The sequence below is a fragment of the Cottoperca gobio genome, chromosome 1 (assembly GCF_900634415.1).
Source record: "Cottoperca gobio chromosome 1, fCotGob3.1, whole genome shotgun sequence".
In the NCBI taxonomy this organism is placed as follows: Eukaryota; Metazoa; Chordata; class Actinopteri; order Perciformes; family Bovichtidae; genus Cottoperca; species Cottoperca gobio.
The window spans coordinates 11,480,358-11,499,283 of record NC_041355.1 but is presented as its reverse complement, the minus strand read 5'-3'; the positions used below and the strand labels follow the sequence as shown (position 1 = coordinate 11,499,283).

The 18,926-nt window shown below is 41.5% G+C and overlaps 1 protein-coding gene across 8 annotated transcripts in view; it reads left to right on the top strand.

Annotated features, from left to right (window-relative positions):
* The window catches only part of grin2bb (glutamate receptor, ionotropic, N-methyl D-aspartate 2B, genome duplicate b), a 116,709-nt gene extending 102,059 nt beyond the window's left edge, over positions 1-14,650 (top strand). For 5 of the 8 annotated variants that reach the window (XM_029429564.1, XM_029429568.1, XM_029429548.1 and 2 more), the window contains 2 exons: positions 4,061-4,299; positions 8,168-10,558. In XM_029429564.1, the coding sequence (XP_029285424.1) occupies positions 4,061-4,299; positions 8,168-10,558 (2,630 nt within the window). Of the gene's footprint in view, positions 1-4,060; positions 4,300-8,167 lie in introns of all 8 variants that reach the window. The other 3 variants (XM_029429580.1, XM_029429574.1, XM_029429556.1) reach the window with 3 other exon arrangements.
* The last annotated feature ends 4,276 nt before the right edge of the window (positions 14,651-18,926 follow it).

Here is an 18,926-nt window from a genome sequence, read left to right as displayed (position 1 = left end):
TTGAGATTTTGTAAACAGATGTTTTGATATAGATTTGCTTTTGTTAAACATTTACTGAATTGCATCAAGAATGTTCTCAGTTTTTTATTCTCCATTCACTCACTCAGGTTTAAGGGCCTTTTCTCCCTATTTTCTAACACTAGATCCAACAATGAATCGATTAATTGAGAAAATAGTCAGAAGAGAAGAAGAGCAGCTGAAAGAATTTGGTGTAAAATCTACGTCACTGGCGCTCCGCTTGCCCTGTTGCCACAGTGAGCCTTTAACAGGTGCTAGAAAATGATAGAAAATGGATGGATGAATGTTGTAAATCATATTTGTTGTCAACTGACAAGTAAGATAACACAAATGACATCAATTACTCCTATTGTATTACAGTAAATCCTGTTCCTCCTACTTGGGGATTTTTTCTGCTTACAGAGAAGGACTGAACATTTTAAAATGAATCACCAACACTTTTACATTTTGTGCTTCAGGAAAAGCTTCATGTAAAAGAAATGATTGTTCCTGATATAAATCGCTGCCTTTGGAGACTACGCCTCCAGTAGCACTCCACCTCCAGAGATAGTATGTGCTGCATACTGCTCACCACCTGCCAGATCATATATTTTATAGCACATTGACACACACACACACGGTTGACTTAGCTGTGTTATCTCTTTCCATCCCAGTGTGTGTGATGGATGAAGGGGTCAGTGCAATGAGAACATTCCCCTTGGATCAGATCTTTAGGAGCCATATTGACTCAGACCTTGACATACGCTGCTGAGTGTGCGTGTGTACGTGTGCATGTGTGTGTCTGCGCGTTTGTGTCGGTCTCTGTACATGCAATGTGTCCGTGTGCATGCTTGGGTGTGTGTTCTCCAAAGATCAGACATCATGTCTGCACAAATTTAGCAAATGGAAGTAAAGTCTTATTGTTCTGCAGACTGTGTACACAAGGCCAACAAGTCAGACATCACCTCTTACCTCATGCAGTCCAGTTCAGCTGTCAGCACTCATATGTTCGTCCAGGGTTAAGAGTTCAGACTCATCGATGTTTGCTCATATCTGTCACGTCCTGTTAGAGTCCATAAATGCTCATGATGTAAGTCATATGTGCAGAGGAGAGGACGGTCTACTAACAGCAAACTGTGTGCCACTTCTAACCAGAAATAGGATCAGAAAAATTGAACATGAAGAAGAGAGAGAACGTTTATCCTGCCTTTATGTCATTGTCATTGAAACCGCAGGATGATAAGGAGAATCAATAGTGTCAGAGTTCAATGGGAACCCGTTTTCAGTTTCCATCCCTGATCTGAAGAAGTTATTTGGTCATCCCTAGGAATTCATCTGAAGACAGAAGAATGTGTTTGTTCCTTTTTCAAAATCTGCAAATATTGCTGCGGAGGTCTTGCATCCACTTTAATGCTTCTTATTAAGAAGACATTACAAATCAAATAGGCCTTTTTCATAGCAGACAGTTTGACTTTTCATAGTAGACAAAGCAATGACACTATAATTTTTGTCCTTTGAAATGCAGTTATCACTGACACATTTCCTTATTAGATATCTAAATAGACATTTTAGTAAATCCGCTTATGTGTTTTCTTTCCAGGAGTGAGATGAGAAGATTTATACCACTTTCATGACCATACATTAAGTATGGAGCTGCCTAGCCCTAGTTCAAAAATACACATTTACCAGCACCTCTAAAGCTAATTGAGTAACACGTTGTATACCATTTGTTTAATCCGTATACAAACAAATGTAACATATTTAATGTGCTGTGAAGTATTGATTGGCGAACAGCAACAAGGAGCATTGACTTCTTTGTGTCTTCACAGTGAGAGTACAGAACTTACTGTATACTAAACTTGTGCCCATGGCAACGAGCGGTATAGCTGGAGACGCTGAAGTGCTCGGTGGATGAATGAACTATTTGTAACATGTTAATTAGTGAGCTTCAGAGGCGCTGTTGGCCTGATTTTGTTTACTTTGCCAGAGCCAGACTTATTGTTTCCCCCTGCTACAAGTGTTTATGCAAAGCTAAGCTCCTGGCTCCAGCTCTGTAGTTAAGAGCATCAAGCTTCTCATGTAGCTCAAAGAAAGAAATTGAAAGAGTGTATTTTGCAACTCTATACTTTCCCTTTGCTTCCAGATTGGATATGTTTTTACTAGGGCTGTCAAATTAGTGCGTTAATTTCGATTAATTAATCACAGAAAAAATAACGCAACAAAAAAATTAACGCAGATTAATCGCGCTCTTAGATGCCCCTTGACTCTTTAAGTCAACCGACGCGGCGCGGCCACAGCAGCCTCGTCATCATGAGAAAACGTTACTTGGTCCAGTGAATGGAAAGTTTACATTTAATAAACTCCTGGATGTAACTGTTGATGCTTCGTTCTGTGTGATTCCTGCAGCAAAGAATGTTCGAACCATCGGAGAACTTCAAGCTGAAATATATATATATATATATATCACCTCAACGCAAAGCACTGAGGTGCTCGGAGCTAGCTATCACCGCCGCTGACGCTAAAGTGAGCGACCCGTCTCGTCATACATCTCGATCAGGCGTTCAGATGCAGAATGAGTAAATCTACCTGAGACACATTAACAACTCCATCTGGAAATGGATTGCAATGTACTGCAGGTGGTAGAGGACAGGGGGTTAACTGAGGCTTTACAGATGGCGTCAAATGACACAACTTTTAAGACGCCACAAGATATTGTTTATTGTGCAATGAAAGATTTTATGCCAGATTTGAAATTGCACTTTATGTCAAACTGATGGTCCGTGTTGTCTAAGGTAATTGTGGCATACAACATATTGGAGAAATAGTATTGAAATAAAAGACATGTTGACCTTTAAGTGTATTATGCCTACTCATTGATTCACTCCTCTTCAAAATCCATTCGAATATTTTGAATTTGAATATTTGCTTCTCACAGAAAATATTGATATATGCGATTAATTTAGATGAATTCATCACAAAGCATGTAATTAATTGGATTTATTATTTATTTTTAATCGCTTGACAGCCCTAGTTTTAACTTGTTACATAACATAAGTCATCAGTTACAACTTTCGGCAGGCCCTCAATTGTCTTTCTTTTTTCTACACTTCTGTTGTGACAGAGATTCGTAAATGTGTAAGAAGGTTTTTCTTTACTGCTCACGTTTATTGTTTTTCCAACCATCTTGAAGCCATGCCCATTCACTAGTAACTTGGAAAATAGAAATGTGGGGCTGTGAATTTAATGATTTTACCGTTTATCAGACCACAAGTGAGACAAGAATTAGCTAGCTTGAGCACCCTGCGGCCCTTCTGCCTCACTTCATGCCGCTAGGAGACTTCACCGGGAGATTTGGAAAAAATGTTTACATTTACAAATCTGATTACACATACACAGATTGAGATCCAGTTACACAACCATCAACACCCATTTGCAGATATTTTTGCTACAATAGTGGCCCCATACTGAGGTTTATTTAGATAAGAAAGTGAAAACTAACCAGCCGCTGCCTGAGACAAACACACATTCATACACAAAGCAGTGTTACGCAAGCATTGGGAAAATACATACCCCCTTGATCTCCCACAGACGCACACAAACACAGACCATTGGTGCAGATCAAACAAATCTCTCTGGACGTGTCCTCCCCCCTTAGTAGTCCCCCCGGGGATGTGGAACTAAGAGGGACACATTTTAGGGCGGAAACGCTCGTCACATGACCACACACACTTCCTCCCCAAGGACTGTTAGGTCCCAGCAGGCAATTGTTTCTTTTCCCACAACAAGTAAGGGATAGCCTTGCATAAGCAATCCTTAATAAGGATGATCCTCAGGGGGGCGTTCAGTGACATTAATGCAACATGACATTTGTTGCACGTACATGAGACCTGAGCTGTTTTTGGCATCCTCTCCCCATCCAAAAAAATCTGACCTCTCTTTTTGTACTCACACTTACATGTCCTGACACCTACGGGCAAACTCATCCAAGTGCACAGGTCACACAAACATTAACACAAAAACATTGTTACAGTAACCTGAGTATATGTGTCTCTCCTTCCTCCAGGTGATATGGAGGAGTTTGAGGCTATGTGGCTGACGGGCATCTGCCACAATGAGAAGAACGAGGTGATGAGCAGTCAGCTGGACGTGGACAACATGGCGGGTGTCTTCTACATGCTTGGGGCCGCCATGATTCTGTCATTAATCACCTTCATCTGTGAACATTGGTTCTACTGGCAGCTGCGCTTCTGCTTCATGGGCGTGTGCTCGGGACAGCCCGGGGCCACCTTCACCATTAGCAGAGTGAGTGTGTTTTATTTTAGGTTTGACCTTTGTCCTCCTGACAGAAAGATCACAAGAGTGGATGTTTTCAAACCACTGGCTGTGGTTGAGGTGTATCGAGTCAGTCAGGGGGATGCGATGACTCACCTGACTTAACCTGTGGCTTTTTTCGCCCAGGCAGGGAGACGTTAAACAACAAAACACAAATGAACATCATCCTGTGCTAGGCGAAAATAAATATCTTCACTTATCTTAATTCTCCAGCAATTTCAACGCAATATTACAATAATATAATATCATTAGCCGTACAAATAAGAATTTAACCCTAACAGACCCAGTCTCAAAACTCCATTTATGTGCCTTTCACACTCGCTTATTAGTTTAAAGCGTTGTATTGCACGTTTTCTTTATGAGAATAACCAGGACTGTTTGAAAATGAATTGATGTGAATAATTACATTGAAGATTTATGATGGGTATTGTATATTTAGCATTAAAGGTTCAGCTTCGGTTTTATTTAGAATTCTGAAGATGCTCTTTACAGTAACACAACTTAAAAACAATTCGTAAGCAGGCAATATAAAGAATGACAAAATCAATGTCAGCCTGTAGATTTAAAATATTTTCCTTTCGGCTGCTGCAACGGTTAAACTACTGACATACAGGAAATTACCAAATGACTTTGGGTTTGAGAGTTTCTGTCGGTATTTATTTTGCCAATACCAGCAGGCGGTTGCTAAGTAGCTTCATACCTTACATACCCTACTGTAGTCTGAAGATGATACAAACTGTAAAAAAGTTGAGTCCAAAAACTGAAGAAACAATCCCACACAATTTCAAAACAACAGCTCACCATCTTGTTTTGCCCGTGACTCACACAACCCTACGCTGTATGTGCGCTGTAGGTGTAGCCAGTACAAAGATATACAACGGCTCCACGAACGGTCCGCACCCGTTACGTCTTCAATGAGACAATGAGTCCAAAGTGGACATTGTGACCGGAGGGATTTAAATGTGTCGGACTTCAGGAGATTTTGCGGTAATTCACGGATAACTGAAACTGGCAACTATTTAGTGAACTTTTTAGAGCTTATTCACTCATTAAGGAAAGTGAAAAACATAAAAACACACAAGAAGCGTTAATGCTCAAAAAGACCATGGCTACTGATATGTTGATTGACAGCGCGATGAACCAGCATCAGTGTGCAAGCATCCCTGAAGCCTCGGTCGGGTTAACAAAGCCTGCAGTCTTTGAGAAGAGTCCACTGTTCATCAAGAGTTCATCATGTTGCTGAAATAAAAGCTACTTACTATGCTGCTCATTCTCAGCCGGTGACCTGAAGGAGTGTTTGTGGATGTGGAAGATCTCATATCAGCGTGGTTACGACTCTGCTCAGATGGGTCACTTAACAAGGTGTCTCAGTGTTATTGATGCAGGCTGCTTAGGTCCATATAAATAATCTTTTGAGATGTACTTCATTTGCATAATGTTACCTTTTAGAAAAGGGGGGAGGCAGCTAGTGTGTTTGTTGTCTCAGTTATTGTTTGCCTGAGAAAAGGGCTCCAGGGTTTATGTGTTTGGTGTTTCTAATTGTAATGTCATTTGGTTTACACCTAATCAGACTAACTTGAGAGAATTTAAAACACAGGTCTGGCCTTGAGCACTTCAGAAACACACCGTTCTTTTAAATTTTATGTTGAATTGGCAAAACACAAGCGCTGCTTTTTGCACGGTAGCTTTACGATTCACTCTAAGCTCCGACATGCTTAAGACTGATTTTACTTGTTGCATTACAACATCCATTTCAAGTGCAGACACGTTTCAAGAGGTGCTTCTACAGCCGGATATCTTTAATACATTTCCATGCCTGGTTTAACACATAGTGCGAGAAAGAAAAAAAAAATTAAATATTTTCAAGGAAACTGCATTTCATATTTATTTTATATAAAAAGTGTAAGGATGGACAAGTGATGAGAGTACAAAGGGCTAATAAAATACAGAGGAAGAAAGAGAGATCAGTTAACGAGAGTCATGATAAAGACTAAAACGGGTGGCAGGACAAAGGCAGAGTATAGAAAAGAAATAGACACAGGAACCTCTGTTCTGTTACCTTTCGCGGCAGCTGTAGTAGCTATAGATGTAGAGAGATAAAGACAGACAATCCCATTGGAGTGGCTGCCGCTCACCCGAGCACCCGGAAACGGAGATAAAACAGACACAAAGAGAGAATGAAGGCATGAAAGAAAAGAGGGTTGACGATTCAGATTCATGAATGTGGCTCGGCGACGGGGAAAGTGACTAAGAGACAGACAGAAACAGTTTCTGACAAGTTGACGCCTTTGAGGAGCGTTGGCCCGCGTGCTGGCTGGTGGGTAGCGTGTCCTCGACCTTTCGGATTTGGCTTGTGCCTCGACCGCAGATTCCCTCAGCCCCTATTTTAAGCACGCTTGTTTGACTTCACTCGCAAAAGGCTTTCCCCTCTCTTGAAAATCCTGCTCCTACCAACAAACACACAAGTACTGATGGGTAATGGCATTTAAAATAGACAATTGTTAATGCATCTTTCTCTTGATATCAGTGGTGGAAGAAGTTTTCTTTACTTAAGTAAGTAAAAGTCCTGCATGAAAAATGCTACTTAAGTAAAACTACAAAAGTATTATCCGCAAAATGTAGTTAAAGTATTAAAATAAAAGTACTGGTTTGGCCACTGATCTATTATTATATATGGCATCATTTAATTATTAACTCTGCAGCATCAATGTGTGTGCATATTACTGTTTTAGCTGATACACAAATATGTTTACATTTTTTGGACTTTTTCTTCTATTCTTTGATATTTGATGAGATAATGGGTCAATTGAACATTTATTAAAATGAAACAATGAGCAGCTCAAAGGGACAAATCACTATTTAGTGAAAATGTCAACAACTCATAGACATCTGAAATGTGACCCTTTTAAAAAAAGTCAGAAACTGAAACGGTTGGAAAATTCTGGTTTAGTCTTAAAAAGCTTTTATTATCCGTTAGTTCTGTCAAATAAATGGATTGCAGTAGGAACTACAATACTTCCCTCTGAAACGTAGAAGTATAAGTAGCATCAATAAGACATACTGAAGTAAAGAATTTTACTAATGTTTTTCATGAAGGGAAAACAGTAAAGCAATCCTGAGGTAGAAAGCCAGTGGCACCTGTGTCAGTTGAATTTAAATGACATTGATTAGACCTATTGATTGGTGGTCAAAACCTTGAGCTTACTGCACCCCTTGTATTATCAATCAACGGTTTGATCTGCTCCCTCTGCTCTCTGTGTCTGAGGTGGAGTGCTGTGAGGGTCCATGCTGTTCCCTGGAGAAAAGTCATTTATGAACTCAGCCTCTATTACTGTTTAATAGTGTGTAAACAAGAGGGTGGTCAGAGAGAACATGGCAATGCATTAACCTCTCTCTGTTTCCCTCTCTCGCTCTCTCTCTCTGTCTGTCTGTCTGTCTGTCTGTCTGTCTGTCTGTCTCTCTCTTTTTGTGTCTGTCTGTCTCTCTCTCTCTCTCTGTCTTTCACCCTCTCGCTCTCTCTTTCTCGCTCTCTCTCTTTCTCTCTCTCTCTCTCTCTCTCTCTCTCTCTCTCTCTCTCTCTCTCTCTCTCTCTCTCTCTCTCTCTCTCTTTCCCTCTCTATCTCGCTTTCTCTCTGTTTCTCTCTGCTGTTTGACTCCTTCTCTCTAACATTAAACTCCCTTTGGTTCTTGATTCCTTACAACACATTTTACTGTTGTTTTCTTCTCACTTGGACTTCATACCTTACCACTCTCACTCTTATTCTTTCTTCTTCCCATGGCCTGTCTCACCCTCTCTTTCTCTCTCTGCCTCCCTTTTCTTATAATTTACACCCTCCAGGGTATCTACAGCTGCATCCACGGGGTACAAATTGAGGAAAACAAGTCGACCATAGACTCACCCTCGGCCACCATGAAGAAGAACATGAACAACACCCACTCCAACATCCTGCGGTTACTCCGCACGGCCAAGGACATGACAGCCGTCCCGGGCATTAACGGCTCTCCGCACGCTGCCCTGGAGTACAGCCACAGCGGGCGTGACTCGACTATCTTTGATATCCAGGAGCACCGGCGCAGCTTGGTGGGTCACCCTGTCGACTGCAAGTCAGCGCCGCCCTACCTGCCAGAGGACAACATGTTTAGTGACTACATCAGCGAGGTGGAGAGGACTTTTGGCAACTTGCCCCTGAAGGACAGCAACCTGTACCAGGACCATTACCTGCACCACCACCCGGCCTCGGCTCTGGGTATGTCCGGCCCCGTGCCTAATAGGCCACGTAGCTTAGGCAGCACTAGCTCGTTGGAGGGGGGCATGTTCGATTGCGACAGTTTAGGGGGAGGGGTAGCGCCCATCTTCACTACCCAGCCCCGCCCCTCCATGACTCACAGGAATACCAATAAATTTGACCTGATCGCCGGCCACACCCCTGCGGATTCCAACCAGGGTGGGTTCAAGGGGAACAATGTGTATGGGAGGTTTTCTTTTAAAGGAGGCGCATCCAGCACGGGGCTCATTGGGGGTCATGACAGGTACTGTGGTGGGGGTGGGGGAGGCTCAGGGGGGGACGATGGGAACATTCGCTCGGATGTTTCGGATATCTCCACGCACACTGTCACCTACGGCAACCTGGAGGGCAACAACAAGCGGCGTAAGCAGTACAGGGACAGCCTGAAAAAGAGGCCAGCTTCGGCCAAGTGCAGACGGGAGCAGGACGAGATAGAGCTGAGCGGCCTCAGGAGGAGAGCCCACCACCACACCGTCCACCACCACTTCCCCCACGGGCCACAGGCACACCGCACGGTCTCACCTCCCCTGGAGCGGAAGAGGGGAGGAGGAGGGGGTAATTCTTCACCTTTTATATTCCGCAAAGACAAAGAGAACCTGAGGGATTTCTATGCGGACCAGTTCCGCTCCAAGGAGGGCAAGGCCAAGTGGGAGCACGAGGGTGGAAGTGGAGGAAGCGGTGTGGGCGGTGGTAGTGGTGGTGGTATCTGTAAGAGCTTAGTACCTGTAGAAGACTTCCTAAAAGGTAAAGTCAAGAAGCCGGAGTGTAAAGGTGGGCTTGGCTCAGTGTCGGCAGGGCAGCAGGCCCACACCTGCTGGGAGAAAGGGGTTTCTGGGCTAGGAGGGGGGGGCATAGCAGGGGGTGACTGGGAGTGTCGTAACTGCCACAATGTGTGTCACCACGGAGGAGTCGGGGCTTGCCCAGCTAATGGGGTTGGGGGCAGCAGCAGTCGCCCCACCTCCGCTAGCTGCAAACGCTGCGACTCTTGTAAGATCCAGCCGGGCAATCTTTACAACATCAGCGAGGATAATAACATGGTGTTCGCTGGAATGAAGAGTAGCGTAGGACCCATTCAAACACAAACTCAGGCACAGCGCAGGAAGCTAGGGTCGGGTGGGAGGGTGTTACGGAGGCAGCACTCGTATGACACATTTGTGGACCTGCAGAGGGAGGGGGCAGGCCGCAAGGGAGGGGTTGGTGGCGGTGTTGGGGGGCAGTTTATCCAGCCCCGGAGTGTGAGCTTGAAAGACAAAGATCGTTCCATGGAGGGCCCCAGCCCTTACGCTCACATGTTTGAGAGGTATTCAGGGGAAAGGGAGTCCTCCATGTTTGGAGGAATAGGCGGGGATAGGGCGAAGGGAGGTTCATCCTTCAGTTTGTTCCGTGGAGGCGAAGGTGGGTTGCATCAGCGGTCGGTTGGGGAGAGAGACCTGAGGGACAGAGATAGACCTATGACGGGAGGTGGGGGCTGTGGTGGTGGTGGTGGTGGTGGTGGTAGCAGAGGGGCCGGGACTTACTCCTTGTCTAAATCTCTCTACCCAGATAAGGTGAACCAGAACCCCTTCATCCCAACCTTCGACGACGACCAGTGTCTATTACACGGTGCCAAACCGTACTACATCAAAAAGCCACAGACGCAGCAACAGCAGCAGCAACTTCTCAACAACAGCCGAGGAGGAGGGGACTTCCATGGCTCCATGGGAACGACTTCCTATTTGCCTGTGTCCGCCACAGCTGGGGTGATGTCCAATGTGGCCCCCAGGTTCCCCAACGAGCTGTGTCTGGGCGGGGTGGGAGGGCCCATGGGGAACCACCATGGGGCCAGCAAGCTACTGCCTGTGGGCAGGGACACATTAGGTTTGGGGCAGGGACAGAGACCCTTCAACGGTGCCAGCAATGGACACGTTTATGAAAAGCTCTCCAGCATTGAGTCAGACGTCTGAGGGTGAGGCAGAACTAGACAAGAAGATGAAGTGGGTGAAGAAAAGAGGGAGAGAAACATACAGATGCTGATGACCTCTCTGTGTGAGGATGAGGAGACACGATACTGTGTGTGTTGTTCTCACTCCACTAAATGGGAAAGAATTTGGACGATGCACAGAGGCCACTGCAGGCTAAGCTGTGAAGTCCAGCGGGAGACAAGTTTTTAATGAGAAGAGAGGATTCTGGTGCTGCTCCGACGCTCAGAAAGATTGGGAGGGAGGGGGAAAAAGTTAAATTAAATCTCCAGTCTCTGCTCTCTTCACATGCTCATTGTCTTTCCCTCCGTCCTGCAGTTCCTTAACACCAAAACAAACATTTTGTTTAACAACGGAAATACAATCATGAATGAGAAATCAACGCTTCTGTTGAAGTAACAGGGTAAACTAATAATAATTGTATTGATAATGTTAATAATATTATTATCGAATATTATTCCAGTGTTTAATGATGATCAGTTTGGATTGTTTTTTTAAATTTTATTGATTTAAATAGTTCATGTTACATATTTGTATGATGTTAATTCTTTCTTAGCTTACCAATATTACAGGAGACTGGTAGACTTTTTTTGGGGTTCCTGTAATTTGGACTCTTCTTTGCTATTTATTCTTCATGTTTGATTTTCTTTTTTTACTTTTCTTACTCTTGAGTGCTGTGAAGTGTATGTGAAAGGCATGACTCGCTGAGTACATTCATTGTACTTATAAATTTGCAAAGAAGGTCTTTCTTTTTTTCAGCTGCAGAAGCAACGTCATCATACTGATTTGCCGTTTCCTCTCCTTTTTTTTGCTCGGCAGTACCAAATGGGTCTCACATTTTGAGCTGGGCGTGCCTTAAAGGATTACTACAGATTTTCTACACACAAGATCTGTTCTGTTGGTAGACAGATCCATCTGCACACAATTAGTCTAATTGAGTTGAGTGTGAAAATACACCTGAAAAAGTGTTTAATGAGCATAACAGACTTTTAGGCATTTGAAAGATGTTATAATACAAGGCAGAATTTGCTGCCGTAGAGGAAGCTTGAATTCCTACATAGATCCCCAACAATGAAAGTAACCAATAGCAGGATTACAAGGGTTAAAACCACAGTGCCATGATAAACAAACATTCCTGTTCCCCTGAAAGTCAGCTACGACTGTATGTGAAGAGATACGAGTTAAGAAATAAAATATCGGAGCTTCTTCTATTATCTCCACAATAAATCTAACTGCATCCTTGAAGTCATTTACGAAGAAGCTTAACAAGCTTCATCACTCCTCACCTCCTCAAACCCCACTGTTTATAAGAGATGACCCAGGATCCAACTGTCCATTATAAACATGTAAATCACATTTAATGTCCGCTTATTTCACTGGGTCTGACTCAATTGGTCGTGACAGTTTTGCTGCTCAGGACAGGCTCATAATGGACTCAAAGAGTGAGGCCTCTGTTGCTGGGATGAGCAGCAGTAATGTTAATTATTTCATGATTACAGCTATAAGCCCTGCCTGTTGTATTACATGGTCACATTTAAATCATGAGAGGAGAAGATTCTCACTCTGCTGGTGTAAAGGACCACAGCAAGCTCTGGTACCTAATGCCCCAAATAATCTCTTGATTTAGTCTTGCAATTATTCATAAATAAGTAATTCTATCTTAAAAATGGGGTTAATAGTACAAAGAGTTTGTGCTCACTTTACAGCTGCTGAATATTGTTCCCTGTGCTTTAAAGGAATAGTTTGACATTTTGGGGAATGCGCTTATTTTCTTTTTTGCTGAGTACTAGATGAGAAGATTGACACTCTTATGGTAAATATGAAGCAACAGTCAGCAGCAAGTCAGTTTAGCATGGCTGTGTCCAAACATACTCTACCTACCAGCCCCTCTAAAGCGCACTAATTAAAGGTCCAGTGTGTTGAACTTAGTGACATCTAGTGATGAGGTTGCTGATTGCAGCCAACTGAAAACCCCACCGTGTCCCAGCGTGTCGGAGAACTATGTTGGTCTTCAGGTAATGTAAAAACGCAGAAGGCCCTCTCCAGAGCCAGTGTTCGGTTTATCGTTTTAGGTTATTGTAGAAACAGCGGACTCCGTGAAGAGGACCCGCTCTCTATGTAGATACAAAGGGCTCATTCTAAGGTAACAAAGACGATTATTACTTTCAGGGGATTATTCATTAATGAAAACATAGTTATGAATATTATATCCCATTTCTGCCTGGTTCTTTAACACATTTTATACTGTTTTGCTTAATCCATATAAAGTGTATTTCCAAAAATGTCCAACTATTCCTTACACTCGGAACAAGATAACCTGGATAATATAAGTCTGGCCCTTTCATCATGTTATCCCCTTCATCATTTCTCCCAGCATGTTGCTCAAACTCACATTTAACAGAACATAAAGAATAATTCCACTATGTTCTGTAACCCTGATTTCTCCCCCCACCGGACCATAATCTGTTTCACATGCTGAGATTTTAATGAAGGAAATAATTTGCCCTCTAGTCTTCCGAGATCCTGTGTGGATTGTGTCGGATGCAGACATTTGAGGAGAAAAAGAAGAAAGCGGAGGCGGGAGAAAGTAAAGCAGGTAGTACATTTAGTAGTTTGTTGCAGATGTTATTCTGTTATCAAAAGGCGGCTTCCAAATTCAAACATCAGACACACCGGTCATCTCGGCTCTAACACTTTATAAGGACTAGCCTACTGTGTTCTGTTTAATTTACAGCCCTCCGTACCATTAAAACATTATTAATCACAATTTAAGACATCTATTCTCCATTCCCTTATTACATAAACCAGACATTTAGTCACTCTGCCAAACCAAATTTTAATACCTAAGCACAATCTGACTGGATATATAAGACTTTCTCTTGGTTGACAAGTCAGTATGTATGATACTAGGGGGTCTCTAGTGTTTGTGAGGACTTGCATGTCTACACTTTTCTTTATTTCTGTTTTCTAATCTTAACTTTTAGCCCAGAAAAAAAATGGGTGTTTTTGAACAATATTTGGAATTTTTTATCAATTTCATTGGTACTGATGATCCATGTAGTACTGTAGGTGTGTGCGTGTGTGTGCTTGTTTGTGCAAGAGAAGACACCAATCTCAACAGTCAAAACTTTAGTTATACTTTAATAAATATGGCTAAATTGATTTCAGATTTTCACTAGGATAGCAAAGAATTTTTTATTAATCTTCTACAAGGATCAATTTTCTCGATAGTTTGTGTAAATGCTTTTAAACAAGGTTGAGGTCTTGATTAATACATTCATCGTCACTGAAGAAGCCTTTTTGTCATTTCAAATACCTTTCCTATTATTTTCCTTTGAATATCATAATTTCTGTTATTGTATGTGCCTGAATACATACGCTTGATTACCTCTGTGTGTGCTCATATGGGAGAGAGACAGAGTGTGTGTGAGAGATAACTGTTTATTGTACTTGTATTATAAAACTGTATGTAAATACTTTACCTCACGCTCATGGACTTTTGATAAAAGAAACTGTACAAAAACGGCAGAGAATAGATCTATTTGGGATAAATCTTTGATTCGTAGGTCCCCTTGCAAATTTGCTTTTGTAACGACCTCAGGCCAGGATTTGTGCAATCGTTTATTGTGCACATTTAATGAGTCATGGTTTGTGGATGTGTTTATTTTCGGTTTGATTTGGTCAAAGACCAGCTAAGAAGGTTGTTTTCTCAAATCATTAATTGTCACACAGAAAGCACAATAGGTTATTTATTGCATTTTTACAGAGGTAGTCTCTTTTTCTTTCCTCTTTGGCTAATCTTCTGTTTTTGTGTTTTCGTGCCACAGAAGAATCGAACAACTCCACCCTTGAGCTGTACAGATTGTGAAAAATGTACATAGGACAAAAATCTAGTTCCACCTCGCATTTTTTGTATGGAGAGAAATTACTTGTGTGAAGAGAGTATTTCAAATTTGATTGAATATTTAGTAATATTGAAATGAGATTAAACGCAGTCAATGTGAAAATAAGTGCTGAGAAATATTATTCTTCTGTCTCTTTGGAATAAAAGTGTTGAGTATTAATAAAAAATAAGAAATCTCAAAATTATTTGTCTTGTTCTTTTGTTTTAAGCATTTGTTTTGCGTCCACAGTAGGGGTGTCGCCATTCACCGATATTTATTTAAACAGTAGTGTAAATATTAATATATACACGTATGATAATATTGTGTAAATAATCCAGAACCTATTAAATTATTCTATATATACAGTTATGGTTACACACTCTCCACCTCCCTACACTCATATTTTGTGTGCCATTAATTTGCCAAAAAAGAGACAAAATGCACAATAAGTTAAAGATTAATTATTTATTTAACATTTTTTCAAGAGATATCGCGATAATATCGTTAACGTGAATTCTTTTTGTCACGATAATCATGCAGGGAAAATCTGATCTCCTGACAGCCCTGGTTCACAGTTTGGCAGCGAGCAGCATGACATCTTTCATGTGTGTGCTATTTATATTTGACATTCAAACGTATTGTTTACATGTTGTAACAGATCTTATTATTATGTCCCGCACTGTAGGTCGACGGTGGAGATAATGGCTGCAGCTGATGTGTGAGTGATGTTGTTGGTGTTGGATAAGTGCTTTGTAGACCAAAGAGAAAATAAATGAAGAGGCCTGAGAATAAAAAGGTGGCGCGAGAGGCAGAAGAAGAAAGAAAGAGATATTGAAGGAACTAAGAAGTGATGCAAACTGAACGAGCAGCAGAGATCAAAGCCCCCCCAAAAAAACCTCACTCCTCAGACTCTCTTTACTCTGAAAGCCTTGTCCAGCAACAGGAGTTATTTAAAGAAACCTGCAGGTTTGAAAATGTACCGATGCCTTGTTGTGTGTGTGTATGGATTTGGTGGGAGAATTTTAACATCTGCGGTCCTGGATGCTGACACAGAAGGAGGTGAGGCGGTAAAAATAATCCTTTAATCAGTTTTTAATCTCCTGCTTCTTAAAAAATCTTTACTATTTTCTCTCTATTCCTGCTTCACTCCTTACACCACCCCAACAACCTCAGCATGCATTGCAACACATGTAACTACTTCTTGACAATTAACTGTTACCTAGCAACTGGCTCTTTTTCCAGAGATGGGGGGGGGGGGGAGTGTGTAGAAAGAGAGACAGAGATTTATACAGTATTCCCACAGCATCTTAACTGGATTGGATGCAACAATGCATTGACAATACAATACCAAAATGGAAAGTACAGCCTGAGCTTATGACGCCCACACATAGCAGCATAAAGAGGCGAGAAGAAGGGGGGGGGGGGGTAGATTTACAGATTACAGTTTGGACAACGAAATAAAAGGCAGGGATGAAACCCATGAAGAGGGAAACAAAAGAGGAACTGACAGGCAGCGAGTGAGAAACACGCTGCAGTATGTGGTGTGGATGACAAGTGGAGTTGTAGAAGAAGAAGAGAGAAACTGGTTGCTGTAGAAACACTTGGCAAAGTTTTAATGAAAGCATAAAGTTTGACGCCTGTGCCCACGACACACACGCACCCAAGATCACCATACGCAAACAAACAGTATAATTATGTTAGCAGATAATAAGCCCCCCATGCTGGGCCCATGAGGACCGTTCCTGATTTCAGCTGAGAAAAAAACTCAAGATCAAGCCTCCGTGAATCAGTTGTAATTTCATGTTGTTACGGCGGGAGGAGAGCACTGACACCCTGTGGCAACAACACGGCATCCTCTGGTTACTGTGTATAGTTTAGGACACGGTACACCGGTACATTTAATCTATGACTGGAGTTTAAGGCAGAGATGAAGTACAAAAGCACAGTGGTGAGAGATGCTACTGGAAAATGTCACTTACAGGCAAAAACATTGTTTTTTCATGCATTTGTTATTTAATTTTGAGAGTTTGGGATATTTTGCTTTGACGTCTTCTTTCAGACTAGTGGAAAGAAAACATCCAAACACATTATGTGGTTTTTTTACTTTTTGTAAATTTGTGTCTGTAAATTTCACCAAAAGTTAGCATTACATAATGCCTCATTTGCAAATGTAGACATAACATTTCAGAAAGCTTGTAATACAAAAAAGAAGTGTCTTAATGTAAGTAATAATCTGGGGAAGTTAAAGTCTGTAGAGTTAAAGCAGTGGTGAGAGATGCTACTGGAAAATGTAATGTAAGGTGAAGGCATACGTTAAGTGTCAGTCTGTGTTATTAGGCTAAGAGTAAGAGACTTTGTTGTTTCTCTTATTTCTCAATACATGCTTTTATAATATATAGATTTTTTTAAAGGGATACGATAGTAATTTAGTATTGCACTTCTATTAGGTTTAGTGACTAACAAGAATCAGATTATAAACTAGAAAAGTGCACTCAGTATTCTCCCTCTCAAACAGAGAAGTGTAGAATCTCACTCAATTGTCTCTCCCGGCTATCTAACAGTGAAAATGGTGGCAAAGATGAAAAAAAAAAGGGGGTTTATTCATCTCTTATCGCGCCTCACTTAAGTGAACACATCGGGTATGGAGATGCTCCGGTTCAAAATGAGACCAAACTTTTTCTATGTATATCAGTGTTTGAGACACGACAAAGGCCAACATGTGGCCCGCAACAGACTAACTAACGTTTGTTTATAGCCAATTGCCAGAAATGGCTTTTGCTACTGAAGCGGTTGTTGATCACTCGCGGCCCCTACTGGCTGGTGAAAACAGTGAATAAAATATATATATTTTTACATTGTCAATCACCGCAAACACGAGAGGTCCATGAGCATACAGTCATAAATGTGCATACAAATGATTACACAGATACACACACACACGCACACACCTGGCAGATATTTTTTTTATTGATGAAAGCAGCAGAGGCTAAGATATCCTGACTTTTAGTTCATAGTGTAGTTAAAGCTTTAATAACCCTGGATCCTACATTTCCCACAATGCAACCCAATAGTTTTTCATTTGATCCTCTCTGACTAGTAAATGTATTTCAAACTCCACAGCTCCAGTTTGTAATGAAGGCTTTTTGTAAGAATATTTTATTTAAGTCTCAAGTCCAATCTGTGATATCCCTGCTGATGTCATAACTTTCTCCATGAGAAGCGAGCCACTCAATCTGCTGAGGACGGCCATGAGATGTGGTTGAAAGCAAACAACAGCTGCTGTTTAAAAATGTCAAGAATTAACCTTAAAGCTGGATATTTTAGGATGTTGCTGCAGAAATAAGCACTGAAACTGATTAAAGATGTAATATAATAATAATAATAATAATAATAATAATAATAATAATAATAATAACAATAATATTATTATTATTATTATTATTATTATTATTATTATTATTATTATAATAGATTTAGAATAATAGATGTGCAGTGTTGAAGAGGGGTTGTGTCTCTGTGACCTGATTGTAACCCTTTAACACCCTCTCCCCCAGAAATACCATATTAGAATTGTATATACACTTCTGCCTGAATTATTTATGCAACAGGGCATTCATTTGTAAATGATACCTGGATAACTTTGGGTTTTAGGTGCAAAACAAGACATTAAATGTTACCTTGGACAATAATGAGTATTTTCTAAATTTATTCAGCCAAAAACATTTTATAGAATAAAGAATAGGCAATCAACAAAAACAATTATAATTATTATTATTACACAGAAAATAGTATAATCTATGTATACATGTTCCTTTTGTTGGTGTTAACAGGTGAAACTCAATCTGACATTTAGAGCTGGACAATAAAATAGTGAGAATTATAAAAAAGAGTTTTTTAAACATATGATTTATTTACTGACTAATAAAGAAGAAAAAAAGAAATCTATGTTATATAATATGTGCAGGAGCTCTCTGTGTCAGTGTGTCTATCTCTCTCTCTGAATCAGCTTCACTCCCCCGCTCTTCACTCTCACCCGTCTCCTTCTCACCACCCGGCTCCCCCTCGGTGGGGTCCTCGCGGTGTACCGGGCCAGGCTCGCGACCTCTCCTTTCAGGCTATGAGGTGCGCGAACCCGGCCAACTCCCGCCTCCTCCTTGCCTTCCTCCCCGTAGCCGTGGTGACGGAGGAACGGTTCCAGGGTTGCTAGGCGATGAGAGAGCTCCGTGATGCGCTTGCGCAGTAGGGAGACTTCTCTGAACAGGTCGTTGACGGACTCTGACAGAGGGCGCACCCTGCAGGACGAGCAGAGCAGGCTCAGATATACAATACATAAATCATATAATATATGAGACAACATGGGAAGAACAGTGTGTTGTGTGTAAAATTAAAGAGAGAATTAATCATTGCTTTAGAGTGTGCTCATGTGTCATCATTCACTCTCTAATTATGCTAGTTAATATCACTTTCTA